Source organism: Eleutherodactylus coqui, chromosome 11 (assembly GCF_035609145.1).
Source record: "Eleutherodactylus coqui strain aEleCoq1 chromosome 11, aEleCoq1.hap1, whole genome shotgun sequence".
Taxonomy (NCBI): domain Eukaryota; kingdom Metazoa; phylum Chordata; class Amphibia; order Anura; family Eleutherodactylidae; genus Eleutherodactylus; species Eleutherodactylus coqui.
The window spans coordinates 116,900,895-116,913,354 of record NC_089847.1 but is presented as its reverse complement, the minus strand read 5'-3'; the positions used below and the strand labels follow the sequence as shown (position 1 = coordinate 116,913,354).

The window sequence follows — 12,460 nt, the reverse complement described above, 5'->3', positions numbered from 1 at the left end:
CCCCTAGGAAACCCTAAATCCAAAATGGGATTGCAAAGGGTTAAATGCTAGTTTTGGGGAGATTTTTGGTTTATAGTGTGTTGGTCTGACTTTGTGTGACGTTGTGTTTGTGCATGTATTGTGGTTGTTGATCAGTGTGCGCATGGAATTAATGAATTTGGGGGTTCAACATAAAACGTGCATATATTTTAGGTAAAGAACGTTCCACAATCTGGGACCAAGTGCAGTTTTGGGAAGATGCTTTCCTGGATGCTGTGATGCTAGAGAGGGAAGGAATGGGCATGGACCAAGGACCCCAGGAAATGATAGACAGGTGAGAGATCTCTACTGAGCTGTCCTGGTGCTATTGTATATATTCGAAACATGGCAAAAGTTTGTATTGGTGTTTTCAGGTGCTAGAAACCATCACTGATGCCAGAACTTGTTCCCTCTGAGTCTTCATAGTAATGCTGACATTACTGCCTTCTGTATATGGCTGTAATACAGGGTAGGCCATGGAAACGCAGTCCGGCACCACACTCTTATGAAAGCTGTCTACAAGAAAATTTGCCTTTGTAGACCATAGCAGCCAATCACAGCACAGCTTTTAGTTCTTGTACTGCTGAGGTATAATAAAAGCTGTGATGTGATTGGTCACTATGGGCAACAGACAGATTTTCTTTTAAGGCCCGACCATACCGTCCACTTCACCATCTGGTTCACGTACGGAGTGCAGAAGTGCATGACCACGCGTCGCCGGACCTGCACCCTGAGCATCATATGTGCGTATGACGCTCTGCGTTCGGTTCTGGAGACTTGCAGTCAGGCCGGGACACACTGCTGCACTCCGTACAATCGGATGGTGGAGTGAACAGTATGGTCGGGCCCTTTTAGAAAGCTTTTCATAAGCGTGTGGTGCGGGGCTACTTTTTCTGTGGGTCACCCGGTATCTATTTGCATTCATTCTTATAGCAGCACTGTCAACATTATCTGGGGGGATACAAAGATCTGGGTTTAAAGGGCTTCAGGAACGTTTGCTCCAAATCATGGACATCCATCAACATGAGCTTCTGAGATGTTTCTATATAACATGTGCTACGGTTTAATGGGACTTTTAACATCTTTTAATTATGGATTTGACTGGTTTATGTATTCATCTGCAGGTATTTGTCTTTGGGAGATCATGATCGGAAGCGCTTGGAAGATGACGAGGATCGTCTGTTGGCGACTCTTCTGCATAATATGGTGGCTTACATGCTGATGATGAAGGTAAAGTATTTAGCTGTTTTATACTTTTACATGGGTCAGAAGGGGTATCATCTCCTTAGGGAGAGCACAAGAAGGTGAGTGAGGAGACTTATAAGGCCATGCACGCTCCTCTGGGTAATATGCAAATAAGGAAAATGAAACAATACATCTGCCGTGCCACCTATTGGATGGCAGCACCTATACAGGTCTGTAGAACAATGGGAATTTTAAAACTAAGCCAGAATCCATACACAGACAGCTGTTTCGGGGCGTTTGCCCAGCATAGCTCTCAATTCTCACTGTTCTCACTGAACTGGAAGTCATTCAAAAACTAATGACTACCTGTTTGCACTGAGCGAGAAGTTGCTTACTAGTTGCTTCATTTCAAGGAGGTGAAGTGAAGCGACTAATGACTTCTCAGTACCCTGTCGGGTCTCATATTAGCCAGTTAAAATTTATTTATTTATTTTTTTAATGTTCGTTCTCCTTTCTAAAGGCACCTTATTAGATGGCGTTAGTAAATCTCTCCTAGTGATTATTTCTTGGTATCCTACATGTAGATTTAGCAGTATGCCTGAATTGGCTCTCAATTCATTGGCGGCATGGTGAGTGTGGGTTATCTGTATCTAAAATGTACTATAGAAGTGAATGTGGGTGAGCTGCAGTACCACACACAGCTAATGGACAAAAGTGAGGCTGACGGATACTTCTTACTAATTTCACAAGCCCGTTTAATCATGTAAGGAAACCTAATACTGTACATCTCCCTTGTTCTTCGCAGGTAAATAAGACAGACCTGCGGAGGAAGGTTCGCCGACTCATGGGGAAGTGTCACATCGGTTTAGCACACAGTCAACAAATCAACGAGCTGCTGGATAAAGTGTCTGATTTGGTGAGGCTCTGAAACTGAATGTTAAGGCAAATGTGCCAAATGCAAGATTACCAAAGATTAGAATGTAGTCCATCAAGATCTGCGCCACAATTAAATGTATCAGCTAGGGAAAAAAAGATTACGCCACATTGGCTTCCAGACTGCAGTACATTCAGAAAGTCAAGTCTGCATCTTAATACTTTGTATCAGTTTAAAGGATTGTAAACGTGTATATCGAATGCAAGCTGATATTATTTAATCTGAACCGTAGAACGGCCGTGAACTCGGCGTTCGGCCTAGTGGAAGCCGTCATATCAAGAAGCAGACCTTTGTAGTGCATGCTGGAACGGACACTAGCGGAGACCTGTTCTTCATGGAGGTAAGTCATGCAGGTGGCATCGCTCATTCTTGAGCTTACGGTCACTGTCATCTTTAACCTTGGCTGTTTTCTTTCAGAAACGACTCCACTCTTGCCTAAGGTCTGTGTGTAATATTGTAGCTTGGCCCTATTGAAGCAAATGAAGCTGATTTACGTTAAAGGGGTTGTCCCGCGCCGAAACGGGTTTGTTTTTTTTTCAACCCCCCCCCGTTCGGCGCGAGACAACCCCGATGCAGGGACCTAAAGAAAGCTTACCGGAGCGCTTACCTGAATCCCCGCGCTCCGGTGACTTCTATACTTACCGGTGAAGATGGCCGCCGGGATCCTCTTCCTCCGTGGACCGCAGCTCTTCTGTGCGGTCCATTGCCGATTCCAGCCTCCTGATTGGCTGGAATCGGCACGTGACGGGGCGGAGCTACACGGAGCCGGCATCCTGCACGAGAGGCTCCATTGAAGAAAGCAGAAGACCCGGACTGCGCAAGCGCGGCTAATTTGGCCATCAGAGGCCGAAAATTAGTCCGAAACCATGGAGACGAGGACGCCAGCAACGGAGCAGGTAAGTGTAAAACTTTTTATAACTTCTGTATGGCTCATAATTAATGCACAATGTATATTACAAAGTGCATTAATATGGCCATACAGAAGTGTATAGACCCACTTGCTGCCGCGGGACAACCCCTTTAAGAGGCACAGCCCATGGGCAAGAGTGATGCCTGTTCTGGAAGGAAGCGGCTATATTTTTCATATCTCACACTACCTCTTTAAAGAAATTAATGGATTGTTGACTTTTGTCAAGGTTATAGCAAGCTTGTATTGTGGAAATCATTAGCACTGAATATGGAGACCTAAGGCTGGCCTTACATATTAGATAGAGATTGTCCCAACCTGCCAACTTGGGTGGGGTCAGCCTATCATCTTGTCTTGTTGGAAGTATGGCTGGCTATTCCCAGAGTATTGGCACGTTGTCGGCAGCACATTATTGTCTAGGATGTCAAGGTACACTTCGCGTTTATGGTTCTTGCTACTACTGAGACCTTGCAACATACAGCATCCCCAGACCGTAACTGAACCTTCGTTGGACTTAAAGGGGTTGTCTCGCGAAATCAAGTGGGGTTATACACTTCTGTATGGCCATATTAATGCACTTTGTAATATACATCGTGCATTAAATATGAGCCATACAGAAGTTATTCACTTACCTGCTCCGTTGCTAGCGTCCTCGTCTCCATGGTTCCGTCTAAATTCGCTGGCAGCTTGCTTTTTTAGACGCGCTTGCGCAGTCCGGTCTTCTGCTCTCAGCATGAGCCGCTTCAGCCTGCTAGCCGCTACAGCTCTTCTGCGCATGCGCAGACAAGCTGTCACTTCTCGGGAGCGCGCTGGAGCGGCCATTCTGTACCATCCTCTCTTAGAGGAAGGTGCAGAAACTTGAGCCGCCCAGCTGTCCCGAGAAGCCGCCCAGCTGCCCCGAGAAGCCGCCCAGCTGTCCCGCCGTCCTGCCGCCCAGGTAAGTGATGGGCCGGGGGGGCTGCCGCTGGGCCCGGGGGGGGGGGGGGGCTGCCGCTGGGCCGGGGGGGCCTTCGTCTGTTGTCAGGGGTCTAGCTCCGGTTACCTGCTGCCTGGCGGTGGGTGACTGTGTGCCGTGGTCGGCCGCGTTCAATCCAGGGGTCCGGTCGGCGGCTGTGGGGCGTCTGGTTGTCAGGGAGACACAGCTGGTAGCGTCTCTGGAGCGCTTACGTCGGGCTACAGCAAGCGACGGGAAAAAAGCCGGCGGCCATCTTGGGAAAATTTTTATAAGTTGCTGAAACGCTGGAACTGTAAGTACAAACCAGCTAGAAAAGTCATTTACAGGGGGGCTTAGTAATGTATGCTTAATAAGGGGGACTGGGCAAAAAAAAAAAAATTCACTGCTTCCTCGAGACAACCCCTTTAACTGTTGGGCTAACGCACTCAGGCAAAAGTCATTCTACACACATCCTTCACACCCAGGTATGTCCATCTGATGTGATGGTGGAGTAGCGTGACCTGTCACTCCATTAGACGTTCTTCCATTGCTCAACTGTCCAATGTCGACGCTCCTTGCACCATTGTAGGTGGGCTGATGCATTGCACTTCGTGATGGAAGGCTTATGTGCAACGATATAACCCATATATCCAATTGCGTGCACATTGCGTTCCTGTCACAAATTATGGCCAATGCCTCCAAGGGTCTGCATCCTATGTAGTTTAGGACACGTAACATGCTAATAAGACACAATCTATTCTACTGATAGGGATGTTCAAATATTTTTGGTAGGATAGTGTATGCACCCTTAGCCAAGCCTTTATCTGCATTGGGGGTTGGGTGGGAGAGTGCTGCCGGACGAATGCTCTAATATGTATGGGTAACTTTAGTGAGAACTGCAATGTAGATTTTATCCTGTACCACCTCTCTTTCTCTAGGTCTGTGATGATTGCATCGTATTACGCAGTAACATTGGGGCCGTATATGAGCGCTGGTGGTATGAAAAGCTCATTAATATGACCTATTGTCCGAAGACCAAAGTACTTTGCTTGTGGAGAAGGAATGGACAGGAGACGCAACTTAATAAGTTCTTCACTAAAAAGGTGCGTCATGGAGCAGAGTAGATATTTGGGGGAACGTGATGGTGCCATTCTGGCTGGACTGTGGATGTTATATATTAGGGCCCATTTAGAGACAACGATTATAGCTGAAAATTCGCTCAAGACTTCGGGGTATGCAGAGTACAAGCGGGCCGCTTGTCTTCTGCATACAGCTGTTGTCTTCTCAGAGCGCCCAGCTGGTATACAGCTTGTCTTCTGCATACTCCTGCTGTGTTCTCCGAGCGGGTTACCAGCTGAAAGTCAACGATGAGCTAATCGGTAACGAAATCTGCATGATGGCCAGGCGTTAGACACAACGATTCTCGCTCAAAAGACTGCTATGGAGCGAATTTTGAGCGACAATCGGTGTCTAAATGGGGCTTTAGCTTAGTTGGTATAACAGAACAGGAGTTCTGCTGTATCTACATTGTTTGTGGTGGTAATGGCTCTTTCCCCTCGTCATCCTGACAGCATACACATGGAGGATGTCCACTGGACCCCTGTTGGGACAGGAAGCGGAAAAACATACAAAAGGCACCTCCCGCCACCAGCTCACCAGTGTCTTCCTGTCCCTACAGGACAGTCCAAGCGGAAGCCTCCAGGTGTATGCTGGAGGCAAGAAGAAAGAAGAAATTCCTATGCAGCCTGTCCGCCCGTGGGGGGACGACTCTCTGGTCGGGCTGGCAGAGCTTGCGCGGGTGAGACCCTACGTGGGGACCCTCACCCGCAGGATCCAAAACCAGCACCACGTTCCCTGCGGGGAACCCTTCCCTAGCGCGCTGCCCAGTGGGGTTGTCGCACTGGGAAGAAACAGCCCGTACCTGCAGGGCTTGGAAGCCTCCTCCGGATCAGGCACCCGCTCTGGACGTCGGCCCGGGACCCTGACTTCCAGCGATCCTCTGTCGGCGTGAGCAGGTATGCCAGCGAGGGGGGGGGGGGGGGGGGGTAGAGCGCGCGGCGCGGCGCGGGCCGGCGGCTGCGCTCGATCCGACGTCCCCGGACATCTATGCGCCCTCCTCAGAGCCCGACGCAGAGTGTATCCCCCGGGTCCGGCGCGGCGGCATGACGTCAGCACGGCCGCGTCACGGGGGGGCGGGGAAAAAGGCGCCAAATTTGAAAATCCAAAAAAAAAAAAAAAAAAAAAAAAAGAGAAGAAAAGGAGAAAGCAGGATTCCCCACATGTCTTCGGTCTGCACCTAAGTAAAGATGTCGGCCAGAGAGGACACGGAGAGCAACCCGCTGGTGAGTAAACCTCCGGGGGCTCACACCAGGGGTAACGAAGGGTCAGGTGCTGGAAAACCCCCCCTTTTGTTTCTGCTGTCTCCGTCTCTTAGGACAGAGAAGCACAAAAGAGCAGAGAGGCCAAGAAGCGCGTGCGCAAGTGCCCAGTCTGCCTGCGGCGACTGGACGAGGGACACACCAAACCCTTATGCGCAGCCTGCACAGAGAAGGTGGTCCGGGAGGAAGGCCCCTCGGGCATATCAGACATCCGAGCTATGATCCGCGAGGAGATCGAGGCCTCTCTCTCGTCTCTTTCCGTTCCGCCCCCCACGAAAAGGGTAAGGCGGTCACGGATAGAAGAATCAGACTCGGAGGAAGGGTTCTTAGAGGATTCCCCCTCAGAATCCATACCGCCCATGGAAGAAACGAGGAAGTACTTCTTCGCATCGGCGGATCTGGGGCAGCTACTAACAGCGGTCCGTCACACCATGCAGGTGGAGGAACAGGCACCACAGCAGCCATCCCTCCAGGATACCCTGTTCCGGGGACTCATACCTCAGCCCAAACCAGCATTCCCGGTCAACGATATCCTAAAACAGCTCATCTTGACCGAGTGGAAACAGGCAGAACGCAAGTTTTTCCTGTCTAAGGAGTTTAGAGAGCGTATGGTCTTCACCCCGGAAGACATTGAATTCTTGGACACCGTCCCGAAGGTGGACTTGGCGGTCGCCAGGGTCTCGAAGAAGGCTGCCCTCCCCTTTGAGGACATCTCCCAGTTGCGGGACCCACTGGATTCACGAGTGGATGCGGCAATGAAGAAGGCCTGGGAGTCGGCGGCCCTCACCATGAAGACCAACATTACGGCCACGTCGGTAGCGAGATCCATGACGGTCTGGCTAGACCAACTCCAGGCCCTGGTCTCGCAAAGGGGTTCGAGGGAAGATATCGCCAACTGCCTTCCCCTCCTCCAACAGGCCACCGGCTTCCTGGCGGACGCCTCGATGGAGTCAGTAAGGTTTGGGGCCCGGTCGGCGGCACTTTCGAACACTGCCAGGAGGGCCGTCTGGGTAAAAGCCTGGACAGGGGACAATGCCTCCAAGAACAGGCTTTGCTCTTTGCCCTTCCAGGGACATCGCATCTTCGGACCTTCCCTGGATACACTCCTGGAGAAGGCCTCAGACAAAAGTCAGGGGCTACCAGCAGACAGACCCGTCAAGCGGCCTTCCTCCTCCTACCCTCCTCCCTTTGTCCCCCCGAGAACATACAGGGGGAAGGGGAAAACCGGACGCTGGTCTTACCCCAAAGGCGGAAAGGGTGAGAATCCGCCCATCGGGATCCGGCAGGTGGGGGGCAGACTTAGGGGGTTCGCCAATAGATGGAGCGAAATAACCTCCAATCCCTGGGCCCTTCGCCTGGTCTCAGAGGGCTATACAATTGAGCTTTCCGCCCCCCCTCCCCGGAGGTTCGTGGTTACCCCCTGCCAGTCACCCGCGTCGGCCCGGGCCCTCCAGTCGGGGGTACGGGACCTGCTATCCCTGGGGGCCATCATCCCAGTTCCCGTAGAGGAACGGTTCAAAGGCTGCTACTCTCCCTTGTTTCTTATTAAGAAGCCTAACGGGGCCTACAGAGTTATAATCAACCTGAAATACCTGAATAAATCTATAACATACCGAAGATTTAAAATGGAATCAGTAAGATCAGCGATCCCCCTAATCACACCAGATAGCGTCATGGCCACGGTGGACTTAAAAGACGCCTATTATCATATTCCTATACACTCAGACTCCCAACAGTTTCTTCGATTCGCCCTGATGATGGAAGGGTCAGTCTCACATTACCAATTCACATGCCTGCCGTTCGGGATTTCCTCCGCACCTCGGGTATTCTCCAAACTAGTATTGGAGATGGTAGCAGCACTAAGGACGGACAAAGTACTAATTGTCCCATACCTCGACGATTTCCTGCTTATAGCAGGATCACCCTCGGAACTCCAGCACCGGGTCAACCTCACCCTCCGCCTGTTCGAGTCGCTAGGTTGGATCATTAACTTCGACAAATCCAATCTTCAGCCCGAACAAAGCAAAAAGTTCCTAGGGGTTATCCTGGACTCACACCACCAGTGCTCTTCCCTCCCGCTAGAAAAGCAAAAAACGATCCAAGACGAAAGCCGGGCACTTTCGTTAGCCTCCCAGGTTTCCCTTAGGAGAGGCATGAGGGTCCTCGGTCTCATGACAGCCTGTATTGGAGTAGTCCCGTGGGCCCAGTTACATGGTAGAACTCTCCAGGACTTTATCCTGAGCAACTGGGACAAATCTCCAGCTTCCCTGGATCAGGAAGTCACCCTCACTCACAAAGTAAGGTCCTCCTTGGGGTGGTGGACGTCTATCTCCAACCTCGCCAGGTCCACAAGTTGGGACCCGGCATCCCCAGTATCCATCTTCACGGACGCGAGCGCAACTGGCTGGGGGGCCCACTTAGGCTGTCGCTATGTCCAGGGGGTCTGGAACCAGAAAGAGGCCACTCAATCCTCCAATTACAAGGAGCTTTGCGCGGTCTGGAGGGCCATCCGTGACCTCGAGACAGAGATCGGGGGTAGACCCATTAAAATATTCTCGGATAACATAACAACTGTGTCCCTCATTCGCCACCAGGGATCCACGCGGAACCCCCGACTACAAGACCTGGCGGCGAAAGTGCTCGGGTGGATAGAGCAGCGGATGCCTTCCGTTTCAGCGTTCCACGTAAGGGGCCCAGAGAACACCATGGCAGACTACCTCAGCCGCAGGAGGATAGACCCTGGGGAGTGGGCACTACATCCAGAGGCATTCCAACTGATTACAGAAAGATGGGGGACTCCAAAGGTGGATTTGTTTGCCTCTCGGGAGAACAACAAGTGTCCCCGGTTCTTTTCCAGGGGGGCAGACGGGGGCTCCCTGGGAATAGACGCACTATCCCAAGCATGGGAATGGGACCTGATATACGCCTTCCCACCTATTCCCCTGATCCCTCGGGTTCTAAAGAAGATCCAGGGGTCCCCGGGCTCCGTTATCCTGGTAGCCCCATTCTGGCCCAAGAGACCTTGGTTCCCGCTCCTGGCCGCCCTATCAACACAGGAGCCCCTACATCTGCCGTGGAGAGACGACCTCCTACAACAGGGTCCCCTGATTTGCCCAAAAACCCGACAGTTCAGACTAGCGGCCTGGAAGCTGTGCGGGTAAAATATCTGAACCAGGGCCTATCAGGGAGGGTGACCACCACCTTATGTGAGAGTCTCAAAGAGTCCACCAGGAACATATACACCAGGGTGTGGGACACCTTCTCTAGGTGGTTGGGGCACAGTATTCACGACCTCCAACAACCAGACATTAATAAGATTCTAGAGTTCCTTCAGGATGGACTGGACATGGGCCTAAAACCTGGTACCCTTAAGGTCCAGGTGGCCGCCCTAGGAGCCTTCTTTGACTTCCCGTTAGCCGACCATAGGCTAGTCAAAAAATACCTTAAAGGAGCAGTTAGACTTCACCCCTTTATAAGAAGAACCATGCCCCCATGGGACCTGAATCTTGTTTTACAGGCCCTTTGCGCACATCCCTTCGAGCCCCTGGAAGAACTCTCAGTTAAGACCCTCTCATATAAGGTTGCCTTCCTAGTGGCCATTACATCCGCCAGGCGGATCGGGGAAATCCAAGCTCTCTCTATAAAAACCCCATATATGACCATCTTCCCGGACAAGATAGAGTTTAGACCCGACCCCTTCTTTCAACCGAAAGTCCTTACGGACTTTCACAGAGAGCAAAAAATAGTACTTCCCTCCTTCTGCCAGGAACCCCGGAACACTACGGAACAGAGGTTCCATAACCTAGACGTGAGACGAGCAGTTCTGAAGTACTTAGAGGTCTCACATACCTTTAGGAAATCTAATAACCTCTTCATTCAATTTCAGGGTCCACGCAGAGGAGGGGCCGCTACTAAGGACTCCCTAGCGCGGTGGGTCAGGAGGGCCGTAGAAGAGGCATACAGATCCCAAGGGATCCCACTCCCGGGCGAAGTTAGAGCCCATTCTACTAGGGCGGTCGCCTGTTCCTGGGCGGAGAGAGCCCAGGCGACAACCGACCAGATTTGCAGAGCCGCCACATGGTCAAGCACCCATACTTTTGTAAAACACTACCGTCTGGACGTGGGGGCCAGCCGGGACACTGCCTTTGGGCGGAAAGTTCTGCAAGCAGTGGTCCCTCCCTAAAGCCCTTGATTGTTGGTATTCCTCCATGTGTATGCTGTCAGGATGACGAGGGGAAGACAGGAATTAGGTTTACCTGTTAATTCCTTTTCTGGAGTCATCCTGACAGCATAGGGGCTTTTCCCTCCCCTTCAGTTATCCTTCTCTACGTGAAGTAACGTATTGTACTATAAGTTTCGTTATTAAAAATGAGTGATTAAGCAAAGCCGGGTCACTGTAGTTATTTGGTACACACTGGTGAGCTGGTGGCGGGAGGTGCCTTTTGTATGTTTTTCCGCTTCCTGTCCCAACAGGGGTCCAGTGGACATCCTCCATGTGTATGCTGTCAGGATGACTCCAGAAAAGGAATTAACAGGTAAACCTAATTCCTGTCTTTGGGTCAGTAAATGGAGTAATGACCTTTTTTAGCTAGTGTATCTTTCTATACAAATCAGTTTTATTTTCTGTACTTTTTTTCTTCTTTTCTGTAGTGTCGGGAATTGTACTACTGTGTAAAGGAAAGCATGGAGAGAGCGGCAGCCCGGCAGCAGAGCATTAAACCAGGTGACTGCTTGGAGGTTTTTATGGCTTTAGTATAAATGTCTTGTGTAGGTCAGGGTGACCGCGATATGATCTGTACATGTATATAGGGGTTAGCTCGCTAAGACATCCCCTATATAGTCTGTAAGGGAATATGGGTGTCAGAGGGTGGGCATTCCCAGCTCAAAACTCCAACCCTCTCCCCACTCCATAAGACAGAGCCACTGAGCTGCGATTCCTTGTTGGTGGTTTTCACAAGGGTTTCACGAAAATGCCTCAGGGCATACACCAGACTTCTTACCAATAGTAATCAGAAAATGTCCAAAAGGCAGTAAATGGCCTCTGGTTGTATGTTGCAGCTAAAATTTTTAAGTTTTTATTGAGACGCATTTAACCCTTTCTAATCCAATTTTTGATTCAGGGTTTCCTAAAAGGCTTTCTCTTTTTGCTGTTATACAATGGTGCCATCTGCTGGCTAAAGCCAGTGTGTGTGCGCCAGAAAGGCTCCGACAGTGGAGTGGCTGGCAATAGACAGTAAGAAAACCCTGCCGGACGTCTTCTGACACTGGAGCTGTACAAGCTTCAATCAGAATGTAGGAAGATGTAAGACAGTGGATTGGAAAGGGTTAATACTTGAAGGCAAAAAAGTTAGAAATACAAACATCTGCCTAGCAAAGTTGAGGGTACTTAGCTCCCCGAGGTACGCCATCAATTATTATGCTACGATGTACACTGCTTCCTAAATAGCTACTTGATTCTGAAAATCTCAAAGCAGGTAACCGCCATAGACCTATATTTCTGCCTATGTGAAAACACTGGGTCTAGGTGTTGGAGCTAAAAAATAAAAATAAATAAATAAATTACAGACCCCCCCCAACCCCAACTTGTGTCGCCATTCTAGCGGCATCCTCGGGGGTCTGAGGTTTCAGAAGGGCTTGTCTTGGTCAGGCAACTCCTTAGGGGGGTTGGCCACCTTGTGTGCTTCGCCACAATGAGTGTTACATGGTATGTAAGGCTGAAAAAAGACCTCTGTCCATCCAGTTCAGCTTAATCTCCTGCAGTGTCGATCGAGAGGAAGGCAAAAGAAACCTACATGAGGTAGAAGCCAAGTTTTCTAATTTCAGTGAAAAAATTCCTTCCCAACTCCAAATCTGGCAATCGGAACAATCCCCGGCTCACCGACCCTTCTGAAGTAATCAGGGACAATAACATATAATATCGGCCAAGAAAGACGTCAAGGCCCCTCTTGTACTCGGTGAGTTCGCCATCACCACATCCTCAGGCAGAGAGCTCCGTAGTCTCACTGCTCTTACAGTAAAGAACCCCCTTCTATGTTGTGTAGAAACCTTCTTTCCTTTAGACATAGAGGGAGGAGCGCCCCCTTGTTACAGTCCTGGGTATAAAC

The 12,460-nt window shown here is 50.3% G+C and overlaps 1 protein-coding gene across 17 annotated transcripts in view; it reads left to right on the top strand.

The window, feature by feature from the left end:
- MADD (MAP kinase activating death domain) overlaps nucleotides 1–12,460 on the top strand; it is a 109,672-nt gene that overhangs the window by 78,118 nt on the left and 19,094 nt on the right. For all 17 annotated transcript variants that reach the window (XM_066583340.1, XM_066583335.1, XM_066583348.1 and 14 more), the window contains 6 exons: nucleotides 193–313; nucleotides 1,143–1,248; nucleotides 2,009–2,119; nucleotides 2,370–2,477; nucleotides 4,917–5,081; nucleotides 11,007–11,079. In XM_066583340.1, the coding sequence (XP_066439437.1) occupies nucleotides 193–313; nucleotides 1,143–1,248; nucleotides 2,009–2,119; nucleotides 2,370–2,477; nucleotides 4,917–5,081; nucleotides 11,007–11,079 (684 nt within the window). The remainder of the gene's footprint in view (nucleotides 1–192; nucleotides 314–1,142; nucleotides 1,249–2,008; nucleotides 2,120–2,369; nucleotides 2,478–4,916; nucleotides 5,082–11,006; nucleotides 11,080–12,460) is intronic.